The 20,593-nt window shown below is 32.3% G+C and overlaps 1 protein-coding gene across 2 annotated transcripts in view; it reads left to right on the top strand.

Annotated features, from left to right (window-relative positions):
• Window positions 1-20,593, top strand: part of LOC118200659 (acyl-CoA dehydrogenase family member 11-like) — a 61,410-nt gene that overhangs the window by 4,461 nt on the left and 36,356 nt on the right. Inside the window, exons 5-11 of one of the 2 annotated variants that reach the window (XM_085807208.1) lie at window positions 1,420-1,562; window positions 2,869-3,018; window positions 3,897-3,991; window positions 7,222-7,290; window positions 8,652-8,729; window positions 8,967-9,032; window positions 14,112-14,286. In XM_085807208.1, the coding sequence (XP_085663334.1) occupies window positions 1,420-1,562; window positions 2,869-3,018; window positions 3,897-3,991; window positions 7,222-7,290; window positions 8,652-8,729; window positions 8,967-9,032; window positions 14,112-14,115 (605 nt within the window). In that variant the 3' untranslated portion in view covers window positions 14,116-14,286. Of the gene's footprint in view, window positions 1-1,419; window positions 1,563-2,868; window positions 3,019-3,896; window positions 3,992-7,221; window positions 7,291-8,651; window positions 8,730-8,966; window positions 9,033-14,111; window positions 14,287-20,593 lie in introns of those variants that run through there. The other variant, XM_085807207.1, reaches the window with a different exon arrangement.

The following is a 20,593-nucleotide window of genomic DNA, read 5'->3' as shown; positions in this document are numbered from 1 at the left end:
TTCAAAGAAATCGGTTAAATATTCCTAGATCTTCTCTTTAAAAAGCTTGCATTTTTCTTTTATTTAAATAACCCTGAAATCGCTATTTTAAAGTAACAGAGAAACTTAAAATGACTGAATCACTAATTTTACCAGTATCACCGGAGTCGAATTTTATCATCAATAAGATGAATCAAAGGTTGATTAATTGATTATACGTAATGTTATATGCATAAACAAAGAAAAATTGAGTTACCATTCTCCGATATAAATTGTTTGTAGAACTTAACTGAAAAGATTTCCATTTCACACTAAAAATACTTGAATTTAAAATTAATATTACGTGCAGTTCATTATTTTATAAGCCGTTCAGTACTTCATACTACCAATATGCAAAGTTTTTAGCTAGATTTCGAATAAATATAACGCTTTCCTTCATTTATGTAATTTTTAAAAGTTTGATGTGAAAAAGCATGCCTTCTGTGAAAACTTAAAATTCACCGCTTCCTTATCTAAAAATAAAGCTCATAAAAATGAAGTTATTAAATTGACTCAATAAAAAATTAAATTGAATTCAGTAGCAATACAATACTTTACGAAGATTTTAAGAAAAATTTTACAATTAATGTTGTAGGGGTTTATTTATTTCTATTAATAGTTATTTTAATTTGTGAGTCCTTTCTGTTTTCTTTTATTCCCCTCGCGTTTTCTCGCCAAGATGTAAATGAGTTAGGGTGAACGAAAGTACTTAAACTGCTTTAGCGAAATGTTTAACATAGCGTGATTTCGCTATTGTGAGCGCATGTTGCTAATTCTTCCAGTTGTTAACCATAACTATCGGCTACGCATTTTTCCGCCGAGTTATTATCTTGTCGGTTAAGTTCTCAGTCAGCCTCTTAAATTAAATTGAACTGAGTAGTCCTGCACTTCTCTTACCTTTAAATTTAGTATTACGTTTCTTTTAAGTTCTCACGACAAGTGGTCGGCGTTTGTAAGCACGTAAGTTCGTGCCGTCTGCAAATCATATTGTTTTCAATAAAAGGGTCTTTTACACCCTTCCTCTGTTTGTGGTCATCTTCAAACCTGTGCGAGAATTCGAAAGGATTCACACGTAGGTAGATCTAGTCACATTTTAATGATAGCTAAAAAAGAATAGATCCTACAATGTCAAAGAAATTCGAAAAAGGAAAGCTGAGAAAGAAAGGTAAAACACTCGTGCAAATGAATGTCGCTGGATTTTATTGTAATGATAGTTGTTTTTAATACTTAGTAGCGGTATAGAAGATAAAGCTGTATTATAGCTTTAATATTTTTAAATATAGTTTTTTTTAAAATAAAAGTTTCTAACAAGAGTAGAAAATAGCTTGAATGCTATACGCATTTTAAAACGTAAACAAAATTTACTTGTGACTTCTTTAATCTTTATTTATTTTTTCGAAGCTAATGGAACTGAAACTATCGCTATTCAAGATAAAGATGAGGACTTCTTCCACTTGTATGGATATAAATGGTTTACTTCTGCTGCAGATTCAAATATGGCGCTTACATTAGCTAGACAGCATCCAAGTGAAACAAGCATTGAGGTACTTTGTATAGACTTGTTTTAATATTTGAATCTAACAAAAAAGTTTTTTTTTTTTTTTTTTTCGTTTAAAATGAAAATGAAATGAAAAACACTTTTTTCTCCCTTCGCTTCCAAATTTTTAATGCGCATGGCATTTAACAACAGATATAAGCTTTACACAGCTTTATACAGCCAGGATAAACTTTAAATATCATTGTTTAAATTTGCCTCTTAATTTAAATTAAATTAAATTAATTTTGAAATTTCAAAATTTAATTTAATTATTGATTGATTATTATTAATTTAATTTATTTATTTTTAGTTTTATTTATTTAATTAAATTGATTTAAATTAAATTTCTTAATCGCTTAATTTAATTTAAAATTTCAAAATGTTTAACGAATTAATCCCTTCTCAATGATTGCATGTTCAAACGTAGGTTGCGACTTTTTTTGAGGAAGCAAGTAATATAATAAATGATGCCAAAAATATTATTTGGTTATAAAGACATAACTGCCATACAGAGTCTACATAGAACAATACCTGACGTGCTTTAGAACATCTGCTTGGCAAAATAAATGATAATGTGTGAAGGACGTTAAACTGTAAACTAGAACTTCATGGAAGACCAGTAGCGGCAAGTTTCAATTAGTTTGGGAGACATAATTGCATATATATAAATAACTTAATGACTCATCTTCTACGTGCATGAGAGTCAATTACTTGAGCATTTCAGTACTGTAAATGCATAATTAAGTAATTCTCAGAATAAATGCATAATTTCATAGCTTGAAAATAGGTGCATGAAATTATTAAACATGTTATATATTTGAAAATTTGAACTCGTTGTCCTTCAGGAGCATTTTCATTTTTTAGTTTTTCATTCGATGTAGTAATTTATAATATTTATAAAATTAATACTTTTTTTTAAAAAAATTGTTAAAGTATGGATATTTGCGTCATTTAAAAAATTTTTTTCGCTGGAAGTATATGTATACGACCAACAATTGCGAAAATAAAGCCGCGTAATAATTTTTGTGGAAAAAAGGGGATAATATTAATATTTGTAGACAAAGTAAATAATAATATTAATTAAGAAATTGGTGTTTTATGGTGGTGTTAGTTAAAACCTTTTGTTGACAAAAGGGATAATATTAATATTTGTGGGTAAACGTGTTAATATCAAAGTAAATAATATTATTAATTTAAAAATTTGCGTTTTATGAGGGTGTTATCTAAAAACTCTAAAACGTGAATAGTGTCTTCTGTGTTTTCAAGTTATTTCTGTTATCATTATTATAATGTACAATATATTTATGTTCTAGGGTAAAAAGGGATTGACACTCTTTTACTTAGAAACCCGAAATGAAGATGGAAAGTTAAACAATATGCAACTGGTAAGGCTGAAAAACAAATTAGGAACAAGACAACTACCAACAGCTGAAATACTCTTGGACGGCTCCATTGCGTATAAAGTATAATCAATATTAATTATTTTGTATATGATTATATAGATTGTTCATAAATTCCGAAAATCCTAACTTAAAAATTTATTTAAATTATATTTTCCCACACTTTCTTTGGGACAGACACGATTGCATCTTTTGCTATTATTTTCAAAAGATTATGTTTCTAAGAAAGAGCTTAAAATTCTATTAAATACAAACCTTTCCAAAACTGGCATTTTTTATAGGTATTCAGAATTAGATTTCTTTTCATATATTCGTCATAATTAAGTTACGGGGACTCTACGCGGTGTGTATAATTCGAAATTGTGATCATTACGTCATTCATGTTTCTATGCAAATCTGCATGTGGTGTACATATTAACATAATTCAAAATTGTTTCCATAACGTCATTTCATGCTTCCATGGAAGTCATACGATACACTTACTACAATGTTTTGTCATATTTTATGTAAAGTGGACATTACTTGTTACTTAAAAATTATGCATTACCTTATGAATGCTAAAACAATAAAAATGGTACTAATTTTTGTTCTAAAATCTCTGACTCCCCGCCCCCTAATTACTAAAATATAGAAATAAAGAAGAACTATGCGCAGAAATAAAAATATGCTTGGAATGTACTCAAATTTAAAATCAGCTAATTTTTCAATTTTTTTTAATTTAAACTAATTTTTTCTTACACTATGTTACTTCTATTGTGTATCTATGTGACTTTAGCATGTATATAACTGCTTATCAAATATTGTTTTAAAAATATGAGCATTAATTGTTCTTCATTAGTTCTTCACCTTTTTTCCTTTTTTTAATAACATATGAAAATCATTTATTTTTGATTACCTTTTTCAAATAATGGTATCTTTATACATTCTCATGTGTTTCATAGATGTCTGAAACAGGGGCTGGTATTTCTGTTATATCTCATATGTTGAATATAACGCGTCTGCATAATGCAGTGTCAGCTATTTCTTATATGCGAAGGTAAGAATAAATTTAGACATATTTGTATTTTTTATCATCCAATATATATTATTTCTATAGTATAAATCTCTCTTAGTTAATATCTACGCAAAGAAGTTTCAAGAAAAGGACGCCGTTAGAAAGATATTTGCATTGCTTAGAAATCAATAAGAATCTTTAAAAAGATTTCACAGTTTAATAGTTATATATTGAATTTTAATTATGTGAACACTTAATATATGCAGATTTGATATTTAAATATACATACCTTTATTTTGTATCTGAAAAAAAGTTATATATATATATATATATATATATAATGAATAAGTACAAAGTAAATAACAGTTCAAGCCTAATCCATATGCATGTTGAAAGGTGCAACAAAAGAAGTATCTATACCAACCTGTTCCCTAACCAATAGAAACACGAATTAAAATTTAATACTGCAAATAATCTCAGAAAATAAATCAAAGTAATTTGTGTCTTTATTAGTCCAACCTCTACAGACCGTAGTAAGTGGTGCAAAAAATTGCAAAATTATAACATCAAAATCATAAATAAGCTCAATTTTTTTAAAAAAATTTGTTTTATTATTATTATTCTGAGTACTTCGAGTCCCCCCCCCAAAAAAAATCCATGTAATTGCAAGCGTCTAAGGCATGAAAAAAATATAATAATATATGAAAATTTGAAACTATACAGGCCAGTAAAAATGTTTTTTTGCAAAATTATAGCATCAAAATCATAAACAGGAAAAAAGTTTAAAAATCTGATAAAAATTATTTTCTGTTTAAGCGGGCCGAGTCCAAAAAGCAAAACATGTAAACAGAAACAATCAACATATGAAAAAATAATAAATGAAAATTTGATCAAAAAAAACATATACTAAAAATAAAAATAATTAGTTCTTAAAATCTGTAATATTAGAGCAACAAAAGTTTTGAAATGAAAGAAATATATATTCGCCTCGCCCAGTAGCAAATGACCGTTGCTAAGCCTAACATGTGTTAAGTAATAAAATATAATATATATATATCAAATGCTGTATGATCTTAAATTCACTTAGTTCGAAACAAGTTATTTTAATACTTGCGCAATAGCTGCAAAGTGAGATAATAATAATTTATTTACTAAAGAAATATTGATTATATTATCTCCTAATATTAATTTTAGTAGAAGTATCTAAAAAGAGTGAACCCATACGTAGGAAGTTTAATTCCGAAAATTGTTTTAAAGTGACTTGAATGTAAATTGTTAAAAATGTTTTACGGGGACTTGAAGTAAATCATGAATAACAAAATTTCAAACTTTGAAAAAGAAATTAAATTAAAAGCAAGTAATTATTGCTATTGATCGGAAATTAGTTGACTTTTCAAGGGGAACAAGCCAATTCCCGTTCAATGAACGACAATTAATAAATATTTTGGTTCTAAATACCATCACTTCACGGAACTATTTGGCCTAACTTAATTTGCCAGTTTGGCATCACCATTATTACTTGAGTAAAAGACGAAACACCTTCGTATTTATTAATTATTGTTCATTGAACGGGAGTTGGTTTGTTCCCCTTGAAAAGTCAACTAATTTCCGATCAATAGCAATATTTACTTGCTTTTAATTTAATTTCTTTTTCAAAGTTCGAAGTTTTGTTATTCATGATTTACTTCAAATCCCCGTAAAACATTTTTAACAATTTACATTCAAGTTACTTTAAAACAATTTTCGGAATTAAACCTCCTACCTATGGGTTCACTCTTTTTAGATACTTCTACTAAAATTAATATTAGGAGATAATATAATCAATATTTGTTTAGTAAATAAATTATTATATATATATATATATATATATATATATATGTAATAATAAAATTCCATAGTCAAGAATACACTTAAAATTCTAACTGTATGTTCATTTCATTTTTAATGGCGACGGTCTCTTATTTGAAAGTACGTGGAATTAAATCTACAGCCCCGTAGTCAAGTTGTTTTTCCCGCCTTTTCTACACGTACAGTTATAGAATGTTCTCGAGATATTCAAAGCGAACTGGATTGGCTGACGAGGCTGACGTCATTTCGTGGAAGCTCCGCCTTTCCAGAGGCTATAAAAAGACCCGCAAAAGAATAATCGGGGCTTTTTCTTAAATGTCACGATGCATAAACATTCATACAAAAAGTTATTAGTAATTCTTTTTATTTACTCTGGATATCTGATTTTGTAACTGCTATTTCTACTGAATAATAATAAATGGATCCTGTTTTTTTTTTTTTTTTTTTTTTTTTTTTTTAACTTATTGTCTGATAATTTAAGCTACGACTAAAGCTGGTACATCATATATATATATACTATTGTGTATGTGCAATAAAATGTCTCTTTGAATTTGGCTAAAATGATCAGAATTACATTCTTTATGCATTCTATGGAATTTCTGCCAATTCAGTTCCTTCAATAAAATAAAGTGCTTGTTTCGATTTCTTAAGTCGTTTTTTATAGCTCAATTGCGTGAAGAATAGAGACTTTTTTAAGGTGGTCTACTACAGCAGCATTACAATACTAAAAATTTTTTTACACGCAGAATCGCTAATTAAGAAACTATGTTGCGTGCAATTTGGCAGAAATATAAAGCAATAGGTCAGTTTTCGAATCACAATGTTAGAATCAGGTTTGAAATGAAATTTACTTAAATATTATATTTTAAAAAAATTAGTTTGAAATACGTAATTTTAATGTGTAGTTTGGAAAGCCATCAATAGATGGCGCTACGAGTTAAAATTTAACATTGTAATCTTATTTCTGCAAAAATTCACGAAGTAATTGATTTTGATATCAGTTATAAATCATATTTTTTTCTAAATAATATTTAGAAGCGTTTCATATATTCCTTTATACACAGTTTTCACTAAACATTGTCAGCTGTCAGCAGAATGACGTTTACGGCAACCCTATTGCATTGCTGTTCCGCACTCGTTTTGTTTACATTTATTTGTACTGTGGTCAGTTTGCAAAAAATATGCGAAAATATCAAGGACGACCGAAAAAACATCCTGGTTTTAATAAAAGATCCAGAATTCAGCGTAAACGTCGAGCTCAAGAAAAAAATATGAAATTAAATTCCCGAGATGTGGAAGATTCCGAACAAGCGGATGTTTTCGAAAGGTGAGAAATAATTTATTCTTTATATCGACTACCCCGTGTTTATGATTTCGTAGTAAGTTAATTCCGAAGTAAAATATGCGTATTTTTTTTATTGAAGGTCAGAAATTATTGATACAACTGCATCTGTGTCAAAGGAGAATCATTGCCCGGATGATTTTTTTACAAAGTAAGTTTTTTTTTTTTTTTTTTTTTTTTTTTTTTTGTATGTGTGTGTATGAGGGGATGCTAATAATTGTTCAATTCTGTTATAAGAATTTATTCCTCCATTCACACTAAATTGTTGGGAAATATTGAAAGGGTAAATTCCAATTCACAAGGAATTGCTGAAATAATTGAATCTTTTCAAAAGTATGAGCATGTTCTTGCGATCTAAATTGAATTCACCATCATTACATGTATTATTGGAAATTTTATAGTCATATGTTTGCTACGAAATGCTTTGTCAGTTACCTATGGTATATTTTAACAGGTGTATGCACATTTATTCATGTGCTCGCTGTTCAACTTGCTTTTTTTTATTATGTCATTTACTTGGATGTTAAAACTTTCTTTTAGCGTTGGAACATTTTATGATCATTTAGTAAAATTTATATATAAATATATATTATTGCTTGTTTATTTATGGTTCTGTGTATTTGTCATGTATGCATGTTGTGAAGTGTAGTTTTTGAAAAATATGTCACAAATGTTAAATTCCACCAAAAGCTGAATTGAATTGATATTGGGATGCAGGTAATTAGAAAATATCTGCTGTGTATTTTGAGCGTAAACCAAACTAGTGCCAAGAATGGGACCAATACGCTCAGGCTTGCTTAGCCTTTTTGCCATTGTCCAAATTGAATTATCTCCAGTATAAAGGGAGTCAATGCTTTCTCTGTATAACATTAAAATATCCGTCTGATCAAAAATCTACCAATAAGAAACTTTTCATATGTTATGTGACAGACTTTCTGCAAACAGAAGTCCTCAGCTCTGTTCTTGTACATGTTTTTTAATTGTGGTTCAGATGTGTACTTCTCAAAGGAATTCTTCTCATAGGAAGATTATCTGAACATTTAAAAACTATATTCTGCTTTTAGGGGCCTAATATTTTATGCCCCTAAAATTAATATTGAAATTTCTAAAATGTTGAAAAATATGTCATCTGGATTCTGTACAAAAAATATAATCCCCTTTTTCATTTCTGCATTTGCAATTCCTGCATTTTCTTTATTCCTACATTTTTTAATTGGAAGGAATTTCATTCGCAGAGCCCTCTAATTTATTCTTACAAATCATGTAGTAATGTACCATTTTAGATAGATATAAATAACACATTTTGTAATTTTTCTAAACTGTGGTTATACAGCATGATATAATAGCTACACAGGGTATGGCGAAACAGTATACAGCAATATCTGTCGCACTGTCTGAGATGGGTGGTAGTCATACATAGCTTAATGCTTAAATTTGTTATGTGTTATTTATTTATTCATGTTTTTTTTTTTTTTTAATTATGTTATAGCAGTTTATTTCTTTCATTCTTAGGTCCGGAAGTGAAAAATTTGACTTTTCTACGCCAGAAGTTACAGCTAATGTTCCTAAGACAAACCAGGCTTTCCTGAGGTAAGTTGGTTTATTTTTAAAATAGATATTAGCTGTGCATGATATTACAGTTACTTAATTATGGTTAACTAATTATGTATTAATTTAGAAGTCAAGCAACCAAAATCAGCGTTATATTTTCAAATAGTGAATATTTCAAAATATGATGCTGATTTTTGTTGCTTGACTCTCAAATTAATACTTGGTCGGTGTGTTATTGTATCTTAATTAAACTAATTATGGTTCTTTTCTTCTCAGTTCTGATCTGGACATTTCAGTTATTGACTCTGACGTAGAAGGTAGAAATACAAGCTCTCTTTTGGGGTAAATATGTATTTCTCTATGCCAAAATTAAAATGTCATCATTTATGTTTTTCTTTTATGGTGTTACATTATGTTGTTTACATACTGATAGCTATTAAAACTGTTAAATATAATATTGTAGCTATCAAAAAGAGGGGGATGAATTTGATTTGTACCAAATTTGGACGTTTTGCATGAAAGAACTTGAAAATAAAAGATTTTTTTAAAAATATATTCATTGAAATCAGTGAAATTTAAAGTCGGGACACTGAAGCAAATGAAAATATTTTGGGGTTTGATTCTTTTGATGGGAGCCTCATCAATAAGCCTACTATCTTTTTTAAATATTGCTTCTTTTTCATTGTTTTCATGATGTTTTATGTTCCCTTCATGAAAGAGATTTTTAATAATTTAAATTTTGTTAATAAAATATAACAAAATGAAATCTGTGATTATGTGGCTGTTATTTTTTCCATATATATTTATTTGAGGAAAACCACAAATTTTATTATTTTACAGAATTTTTAAGAAAAATATAAGGATAAAATTTTTTAAATAATTCTGATTACTACCTTTGCTTTCCTCTCATAATGTGCCTCAAATTAGAGCAATTAGACAACAAATTTAAGTCGTGATCTTTTTTTTCCAAGTTTTTTTTTTAGGCTTAGGAGTATAAATTGCTTATCCCCACAAGACAGTGCATCTTCTTAGTATGCCATCCTAAGGCTCCGTTCACATGATGGTATAAATGTCATAGACGCATAATCATAAGGCACAAAATGTGGGAGTTCCATTCACACCTGCGAGAGAGGGTCTAAGCCATAGCCAATTAGAGAAGCTAAATTTGTGCATGCATGTATGTGTCTACAGCTTTCTCTCTCAATAGGTTTTATGTATATGCTCTGATTGGCCGACTCTTATATCAAGTCGGCACAAAGTTGAAAACTTCAAGCTTAATGCCCAAACTAGTTTTTGTGACATAGCAAGGTCTGACTACAAATTAAAGTCATCTCTTTTCTGAATGTTTCCTCATGCACTTCTGTTTCTAAGTATTCTTGTGTGCTTTGATCCATAGCTGATAACTTGTTGAGAATATTTTCTGCACAACATGTTACACCTCTGAACTTAAATACTTGCGGTAAAGAAGTATTTTGGTTTGAATCATGTGTAACTCCAATATAAGTCCATTTCTCCAAGGAAAACCTCCACAAAGTCACTGCTCCTGATTCAGCTGGAAGGACATCCATACAATGATATTTGAGAAGAAGACATACAAAATTGAGTATTGTGGAAAGATGATTGCTTATATCTTGAACGTGGATGATCCACTTGTCTACAAAACTCATAACCATTCTAAAAAATAAGGACATCAAATTTCAGTGCATCCTGCTCTCACAAGAGAGAAAGGTGATCATTAGAAGCCTTCCCAGCTCCACATGTTAATGCTGCCTCATGTTGCATAATATAATAATACACACACTGGCCAATCAATAAGAAACCTTTCAGATTTTCATCTGAATGCATGCTAGGGATGAAATATCCAAATTTTTTCTATGATGTGGATTATACTTGGTTAAAATGCCAGTATAAGTAAGGTGTAAGAGTGCTTTTCATGATGAATGAAGTAAAATGGGGAAAAAAGGCGGCAGATCGTTCACCATTTGAAAAAGGGGCTTATTGTTGGTGCACATTTAGTGGGGGCATCGATTTCGAATCCTTCTCTAAAAAATGTAACTGCAGTTCGAGCATAGTTTTCAAAGACAGTGATCGGCGGTATCTCCGATGAATTGTACGGCAGAACACGGATTCAACTATCACAAATCGTCAACCAAGGCTCTTCCCAACAAATTTCAGCTAGAACTATGCGCAGCGAATTGCAGAGGGATAGGAATGCATAGTTTTGGTGCCTGTAAGAAAATCACTCAGTTCTGCCGACATGCAAGACTTCATTTTCAGTGGTGTCGAGAAAAGACACTGGACATCTGAGGATTGGAAATGGGTAATGTGGTGGGATATTACATTATGTATTACATATTAAACATAAGTTATGGGTTACCTCATAACTACAGAAGGTTCCTGTTCGCTGCCAGAAAAGGTTGAAGTAATCTGCAATGTAAATTACCGACAATACATGAGCTTTGTTCATTTATGGGCATGATAAAATTTTATCGATGCTTTTTGAAAAATGCTGCAGAAACTCAAGGAGTCATACACGAAATGTTAAAGGGTGATAAAAAAAGATCATTGTAAAGTTCCATGCACAGATGAAGGTGTTTAGTGTATTTAATTATGGCAAAGCACACTAGGGCTATCTGCCTAAGAGAAGGGATGCCTTCGTGGAGGACTTTCTAAGGGAAACTGGCTCATATACACGTTACACATGGGGAAAACCACGAAAACGCCCATGCAGCCAGTACGTTCGCGGGATTCGAACCTCGGACCGAACTACCAGTGTTCAGCGATTTTACCGCTCTGCCGCTGGTAGGCCTGCACAGATGAAGGAATTCACCAGTTTGAGAAGTGCAAATCTGATTTAGTCAATGGTGCCCTTTTGTGTTTCCCAATGGATTACCCTTTGTGTGCAGATACATCAGACTTTCCTATAGGATCAGTATTGCAGCAATTGGAAGAACAAGAACAAGACTGAAAACCTATTGTGTTCTACTCTAAAACATTAAATAATGCACAGAAGGTTTATAGTACCTATGACAGAGAATTCTTAGGAATATATCTTTCTGTCAAGCATTTTAAACATGTATCGGAAGGACGCAAATTCATCATACTTACTGATCACAAGCCACTGTCATATGCATAGAAGCAAAAGAATGGGAAGGCATAACCCAGACAACAACACCAACTTCAGTATATATCGGAATTTTCAACTGATATTCAGCATATTGATGCCAAAGAAAATTTAGTTGCAGTTGAAGTAGTCTCAGTTACTGGCTATGAAGCAGTAGCAGATGCTCAAGAATATAATGAAGAATTGCAACATTTAATGACAGGTAGTGCTTCACTGAAATTTAAATCATCTACATTAGCATTTTGGAAAACATTAAGATGTGACAGCTCAACAACCAGTATCAGGCCTTTTATTTCAAAGCAATTTAGACAACAAATGTTTCATCAAATTCATAATTTTGCTCCTCTGGTATCAGGACAACTGTCAACGAGATGACTGAAAAATTTATCTTTCCAAATATAAAGAAAGAAATTCACGAATAGACTTAAAGTCCTGTTAATTGTCAAAGGAGCAAAGTCAACAGGCATACAAAATCTAAAATAGCCGAGTTCCAAGCACCTCATGCTAGATTAAGTATTGTGCAAGTTGACCTGATTGGGCCATTACCACCATCTGCTGGTAGGACGTATTATCTGACATTTATTGACCATTTTTCCTGTTAGGGAGAAGTAGTTTCTTTACCAGATATCACAAGAGAAATGGTTGTCAAAGCATTTTACAATCATTGGATTAGCAGATTTGTTGTGCCTAGTTCCATAATCTCAGATCAAGGAAGACAATTTGAGTCGCAGCCTTTCAAGAGCCTTGCAAATGTATGTGGTGCTAAAGTTTTACGTTCCACTCCATACCACCCACATTGCAGTGGGAAAATTGAGCAGTTTCTCAGAACTTAAAAAAATGCAATAAAGGCTCACAGCAACATCAGATGGACAGAAATCCTTCTAGGATTCAGAGTTGCAATATGTCCTGATACTAATCACTCTGTAGCTCAAATGGTATATTTTATGCAAATAAGGTTACCATGTGAGTTTTTCGACTACCTACCACTAAAACTAAACCTGAACCATTTGTAACAAATTTACTGTCTTTTATGGATCAGCACCAGTTTATCAACTGCTAACAAACATAAAATATTTATGCATAAAGACTTGAGATCATGTTCTCATGTGTTTGTGAGAACTGATCGTGTGAAAAAGGCACTTGAATTTGCTTATTGAGGGACCATTTTTTTTGTGGTGAAAAAATATGATAAATATTTCCGAGTCTTAATTAAGGACAGACAAGTTAACATTTCATTGACAGACTGAAACCAGCTTATTTGTTACTTTCGAACAAATTACTAGAAACAGTGACTAAAAATAAAAAACCATTTCACATTTCATGTACCCAAAATTCTGATATTGTACCTAACGTCAAATCTATTGTTCTAGATGGTATGAAAATCAGAAAATGTGTTGGATTTAAGGACTAATGTTTTGTATATTTTGCTATACTTCATCATCTTCTAAATATTAGTAAATATATATCTGCATTAGTGATAATCAGCTGTGAGCACATAGTGCACCATCTGCAACTCATTTGGGTATAAACTATGCTAGTGATTATAATGTCCTTGCTTTTTCCCATATGCCATATGTTGCATGAAATTTTGTTATATGAATCTAGCTTCCTGTGAGGAATTTCTGTGATCTTTCTAGTATGTATGGTCAAGAATTAGGCTTGTGATATACTGTCATGATTTTGCCCACATGTTCCCTGAATATACTACCATTTCCTTAGGAAGACTTCCAAGAAGAATACTGTTGTGAGTTCTAAGCCTAACTATGGTTTGGAACTGTTTATAATGAATTATTGGGATTCTGCACATGTAATGTGGATGCAATTCTATTTCCATTTAGAAGATTTTCTGCAAAGGCAATGCTTTAGCTGTGAGATAATTCTGTTTTGGAAATAAAACTGATATTTATTTAGATTTGTGGTATTTATAAGGCAGTTTATCAAGAGCAGGTAGCATCTTGCCTCTTTGCTTTGATCAGGGCCTGTGCAACCAGTGGTAGTCAAAATTTTATAATTTAGCAGAGGGCACTGAGCAGCAAAATTTAGAGGCAAAAAAATGTTCAGAACTTACGAAGACATCAGCCAGCAGAATTTAGGATATGCAGAGATTGCACTGAGTGGCAATAGTGCCATATGTTACATTTGCTATCTGCATTATTAATTTGTGAAACAATTTCAGCTGCTTGAAAATGCATTTTTCTGTTAGAAATTTGTATTTCTTGCAATTTCTTTTTTTTGGGGGGGGGTCGAGAATATGGTGTTAAAAATATTTTATCATTTTCTTTTTTTTTTCTTTTCAGGTGAAAATTTTGTGCATGATTTGGCTTTCATTGAGACGTCTCTGGGTCAGGAGTTACTAAGGAAGAGAAACTTACATGCAGGTTGAAGCATGCAGTGTCAAATGTATAAGGAATATAAAAGATGCTGTATATTAGTATAAGTTTGAATAACCATAATAAAAAAATTTCTTGAAAATTGTGTTTTTTCTGCGAGTTATTAAAATTGGAAATAATTAATTACAATATTTATGAAAATTTTCGAAAATAAAAATACAAGTAGTATTTAAAAAGTACTGCAAAACTCATTTTTAAGTAGAAAAATTATTCTCAGATGAAATTCTTTATGCAAAAGGATTCGATTATGCAAAAGGACTTTTTTAGTATTTGAAAGGTTCATTTGAATCCAACAACTGAAACTAACGTATCCCCAGTTTATTGATACCAACCATTTTGTTGGTATCAATGAACCCACTACTTTCTAAAAGCATTTCTGTCAATTACTAAGGGCTAATGAACAAGTGTTGAATTCTCAAGATGAATGTTGCCGAAACAGAAAAAAGTGTACTTCAGAACATTCTGCAGTAGCTCAAACAAAGTCACGGACCTCATCTATACTGTAGTCAGAGAGAAATTATTCCCCTTCCTTTTCTTTCAAAAGCTGAGTTTCCAAACGCACAACGGGAGGCCGTTGCTAAAAGCTGTGGAACCAGTTTTATAGCTATTTTTAGCAACTTGTGAGCTGTTTTTCAGATAACACAGTAAATCTCGGGGAGGGGGAATTTGAAATCATGATCACTGCCGGTACGGCAGAATTTACGTACAGCAAAATTGTAAAATTCAGCGAAGCATCAAGCAATAAAATTTTAGAATTTTGTGGGAAGGGCACTTGACAACAGAATTTATTGCGTACAAAGTCAGCAAAATGCATAGCGCCGTACCTGATTCATGATACAGCAGTATTCATTACCAATAGCAAACTTGTTTGAGGATAAGTTCGAAAAAATGTTTTCTAGTTGTTACCTAAAATCGGTAAACAATAATCTTTGAAAGATTATTCGATTATATCGTTACTAATATGGTAAAAATTTGAAAAGCAATCAGAAGCCGTATCTCTAGGGTCTTCAAGTCACGATTTGTTTTTATTTGTTCGAATATGATATTTATATCTCTCTTCCTACAAGTATGTATCTTCGTACGTATAAAGTATCAAAAATAATAAAAGTAATTAATAAATTTTCTCTAGTTGCCCTGAAAACTACATCTGAATATAAAGATAAGAAAGACATCAGTAAATTGCTGTTGTTATTTGCTGATCATAATGGTAATCAACCGAACATGATCACATATACCGTCTTCAAAACTTTGATTTTTATCAAGCTTCATATAAATACTAGGTTTTTGTTAGTCACGTAATTTGACATCCTAAATTTAAGATGACAGATGAAATAATGACTAGTTCTGAATTAGCTCACTCAGGAAGTAAAATTTTCTCCTTCCCGTCAATATAGCATATTTATAGCTCCCAATGATGGCGATCACTAACTAAATATGTTATGGATTAGAACCCTATTGCACTCCATAAGTTTTTCTTTATTCGCTTTATGTGCATGTATGCATGCTTGGTTGTGGAAGAAATTAAAAAGCCCCCCCCTTTTTTTTTTTTTACTTAGGTTATTCGAATGTATACGCCAGACATTTATTTGTTGAACTGTAGTTATAATTTGGAACGTGGTGCTAGAGCCGTTGGAGCCGAACCGAACGTCAGTTTGTTTAGAATTATAGAGTTTGATTACGCCAAAGCAGGTGAATTTGGAAAACACCAAAATCGGTCATGCATCCAACTCGTTATCGAGGCTTGAACTCCGGATGAACTACCAGTGTTCGGCGGCTCGCTTGCTAGAACTGCGTTAGGCTCTTTGAATGTAGCAAAGCCACGAGGGTTACCTTCTTAAGATGGCAGGCCTTCGTGGAGTCATTTTCTGAAGGCTTAGATTAGGTTATTATGGCAAAGCACAGTAGGATGCCTTCATGTTGAACTTTCTTAGAGAAATTGACAACCCATACACGTTACACATACAGAAAATTATGAAAACGTCCATGCAGCCGGCCCGTTAGCCTTTATTCGAATCCAGGTCGAAACTACCAGTGTTCAGCGATTTAATTCCTCTACCGCGGGAGGGCCTAATTGCTGAAGGGAACTGGCTTGTATTCATGTTACACACGGTGAAAACAAACAATGCAACCAGCTGATTCGTCTGGCATCGAACCCAAACCAGTTCGAACTTCCAGTATTCAGTAGTTTTAACCACTCGGCCACTGGTGGCGTGTGGTAGGAGCCACAGATAATGTACTGAGTAGCAAAAATCCCTAATAGTGGCCCTGGTTACTAGTAGGATTGTAAGTATATTGGTAATCATCCAATCTACAGCAAGGAAATTTCGGAGCTTAATTGTAAAGTCAAATGCGACACTCCGATAAACGTGGTATATGTAGAGATGGACAAATTTATTATTTAAAATACTTGTATTTATTAGTAAACATTTTATAAAATTTATTCTTAATTTAGCGTTTAAGAATTCTAAGAGAGTTATCTGAGTATTTTTTCCTCCTTTGGTAATCCAATAAAATTGAGTAAATTTATGTTCTGTAATATCTTTGCGTGTTATATACATAGTTTTTTTTTTTTTTCTTTCAAAGTTAGACAAGTTTACACAAACAATATAGGTCGAAAAGGGAGCTGGTCTGCGCCCGGTGAGCCTGTCGGCAGCGTCGCAAAGCGTAATTTGACTAACGAAAAGATCATGCTTTGGATCTGGTGATCTGGATAGTCACTTGTGTTGAAAAATAAATTTATTTCAACAACATAGGCCAAAAATTTAGTTGATCTGCGCCCGTGAGTCCGTCGGCAGCATCGTAAAGCGTAATTTGACTAACAAAAAGATCATTCTTTTGTATTTGGTGGGATTGCCGTGGTATTAATCACAAATAGTATATGGAAAAAGGTAAAACCCTTGACAGTAAAGGATACAACGAGATGCTAGTGCATGTTGACGCTGCTATCAAGGAAAAGAGTCGAATTGAGTTCCGGCGCAGAAAGGTAACGTTCCATCAAGATAATACCATACGTGTCTGCATTCACCGGCTAGCCTCTGTACGGACTCGAAAGGGATCTTTCACCACATCCACCATATAACCCCGACATCGCACGTTCGGACTTTCAGCTACATCTTGCTGGTCCTATCTTCACTTCTGCACAAGACGTCCGAAATGAGGTTGACCTGTGTTTGGACTCGGGCCACCAAGTTTCCGAGCCGAAGGTTTTGAAAAACTACCAAAAAATTGGCAGAAAAGCATAGATTTTTGGTAGTGATTACTATCCGCACTAAAGGTACTGACTGCTTTTTTTTCATAACTTTATGAAGAACGTTCGTGCTTAAAATTTTCGTTACAACCATTAAATTCTGTAATTTATGAATTCCTTCCCACTTCTCATGTATTTATCAACTGTTCTTTATGAACCTGATATTCCTACAATTATCAGCTGTACTTTATAAATCTGATATGTAGAAACGCAATTTGATTTTATGCATTTCAGTATCAAGTGAAATCTTTAAACTAATCGTTCATTATAACACTTTATGTTGTTTTCATTCAAAGCTGAACTCAGATAATGTGCCGAGGTTGAACTACCAGTAATAGGCGACTTTAGCGCTCGCCCGCTAGAATTTAGAGAGGAACTGAGTGCTAGAATTGGGTTAGGCTCTTTGAATATAGCAAAGCCACGAGGTGGCAGATAGCAGATGCTTTCGTGGAGGAAGTTTCTGAAGGCTTAGTTTAGTTTATAGCAAAGCTCCCCATACACGTTACACACGGGGAAGATTATGAAAACGCCAATGTAGCCAGCCCGTTCGCCTTGATTCGAACCCAGGTCGGAACTACCAGTGTTCAGCGATTTAACCGCTCGGCCGCGGGTGAGCCTAATTGCTGAAGGAAACTGGGTCGTATTCATGTTGCACAACAGGAAAACAAACCATGCAGCCAGCTGGTTCGCCTGGGATCGAACCGAAACCAGGTCGAACTTCCAGTAATCAATATTCTTAACCACTCAGCCACTGGCAGCGCGTGGCAGAAGTAAGAGCCACAGATATTGTAGTGAGCAGCAAAAACCTCTAATACTGGCTCTGGTTACTAGTAGAATTATATATTGGTAATAATCCAATCTACAGCAATGAAATTTCGGAGCATAATTGTGAAGTTAAATACGACACTCCGATAAACGTGATAAAGATGAAAAATTTTTTAAAAAAGCAAACTTACTATGCAAATACATGTATTCATTAGTAAACATTTTATAAAATTTATTCTTAATTTAGCGTTTATGAATTCTCAGAGAATTATCTCATCGAATTATTTTTTTCTCCTCTGGTAATCCAATATAATTGATTAAATTTATGTGCTGTTAATATCTTTGCCTGTTATGTACATAGTTTTTTTTTTTTTTTTTTTTTTTCCGTTCGAAGTTAGATAAAACTGAACGTACGTTACACTGAAATTACTTTGTCTAGAAAGTAAGCGCTTGAGTAGAAACAGATGTTGGGTTTTATTTTTAGAAGACATGAGATCGCTTTCTGTAAAGTAATGTTATAAAATTTTGAATTTGAAATAATCGTACTTCGTTTTTAGTAGCGCAGAATGATAAAGATTTAATGAGAATATAGCAAAGCATCTTTTTAGAGACGCTGTTATAATTTTGCTATTTTATTTTTTTATGGTAGGTCAAGGAAAAAGGCAGGCTGCTAAATACGGTAACAGCACATTACTCTGTTTCATATATAGCGAATCCGCTCTGAAATGAGGCACGAAGCGGTAAAGTAGCTGAACACCAGTATTTCGGTCCGAGTTTCGAATCCCGCGAAGGGACTGGTTGCGCTTTCGTGGTTTTACCCTGTGTAACGTGTCTAGGAGCCAATTTCCCTTAGAAAGTCTTCCACGAAGGCATCCTTTCCCTTAGGCAGATAGATCGTACCGGTGTTTATTTTATCAACAGTACTGGTTATTTTTAAAAATGATCATCCTAGAAAGGTGATTGCCAAAAAGTATTCACTTCGCATATTTATACGTTATGCATGAATATACTATTTTTAGTCAATCTAATATATATAAGTTACTAATGCTTTAAAAAAATTCAATTTTCAATATTCTGTTTCCTATTTGTTCCTGTTCAATGAAACAGATTCATACACAGCAAATCCAAATGCATCGCTACAGGAAGATGATAAACCAGCACAGTACGTAATTACAGTTACATCCGGAAAAGAGTAGATATACATATAAATACATAATATATATATACGGTATACAACGATATACAATATATATATATATTATCGTTTTTTAGGATGTATCTATAATATGTATCATTTTACTTTATTAAAATATAATATTCAATTTTGTAATTTAGGAATTTCTTCCCTCTTATCATGTATTATCAGCTTGTACTTTATAAACCTGATACCCCTTCAATTATCAGCTGTATTTTATAAACCTGAAACATAGAAACGCAATTTGATTTTATGCATTTCAGTATCAAGTGAAATATTAAAACTGATTGTTCATTATAACACTTTATGTATTCATTCAAAGCGGATCTCAGATAATGTGCCGCAAATTATTTCCACACTAAGTTTTTTGTGCAAATAATACGTCCTGCTAGTGTTTTTGTAATAAAATGCATGTTATTAATTGATTTCGAATTTTCGTTGCATCTTGATATTGCTGCCAAAAGATATTCAATCAACAATAGTATCTTTTACTACGTTTATGTGTGTGGATACATAGACCATTTCTCCGTGTACTAGAAAAATTTGATAATGATTTATCCACTTTTGAAGTAAAAAAATAATAGTTAGGAGTGTTATACGATTTTATAATACAAGTAAAAAATATATATAAAGCTCTGGAAAGTGCTAACACATATTTATGGAATATTATGGATGGTAATTTATGAAATATTATGGATGGATGAGTAAATGGAATATTATGTGCGTGCTATATATGTATACACATATCATCAAGTATACAATCATTTATATATAATTTTTATGTCGCGATGAAATTTGTTTTCTTCCGCAAAATAACGGCAAATTATGAAACATTACGCAACATTGAAAAGCGTGATGAACAAATTTTGCGAAAAGAAATAGCGACTGCTGCACGTATCTCACAGATATCTTTCATTCAACACAAAGGTGAAAAAGTTCTATTCCTGTTCAAAACATACCCTGCAGTCTGAGTCACAGACGGAAGAAATGACAGCAGGTCTTTTGTTCAACTGAGGGGATGTGTTTTATGGCTTACTCACTTTCCCGCCAAACAAGTACAGAGGAAGGAAGCGTCATTGCCATAGTAACCAGGCTGTAGGTAGTCTTACAGATTTGAGTCTTTATCGCTCAACGTTCGTAGCGCCATCTGTTATTAAAAATCGACATGAGAAAGGGGTATTA

Source organism: Stegodyphus dumicola, chromosome X1 (genome assembly GCF_044657685.1).
Source record: "Stegodyphus dumicola isolate Sdum_Otavi_A_Nest chromosome X1, ASM4465768v1".
In the NCBI taxonomy this organism is placed as follows: Eukaryota; Metazoa; Arthropoda; class Arachnida; order Araneae; family Eresidae; genus Stegodyphus; species Stegodyphus dumicola.
The sequence above is the reverse complement of the archived record's forward strand: the minus strand, read 5'-3'. Positions and strand labels throughout refer to the sequence as shown.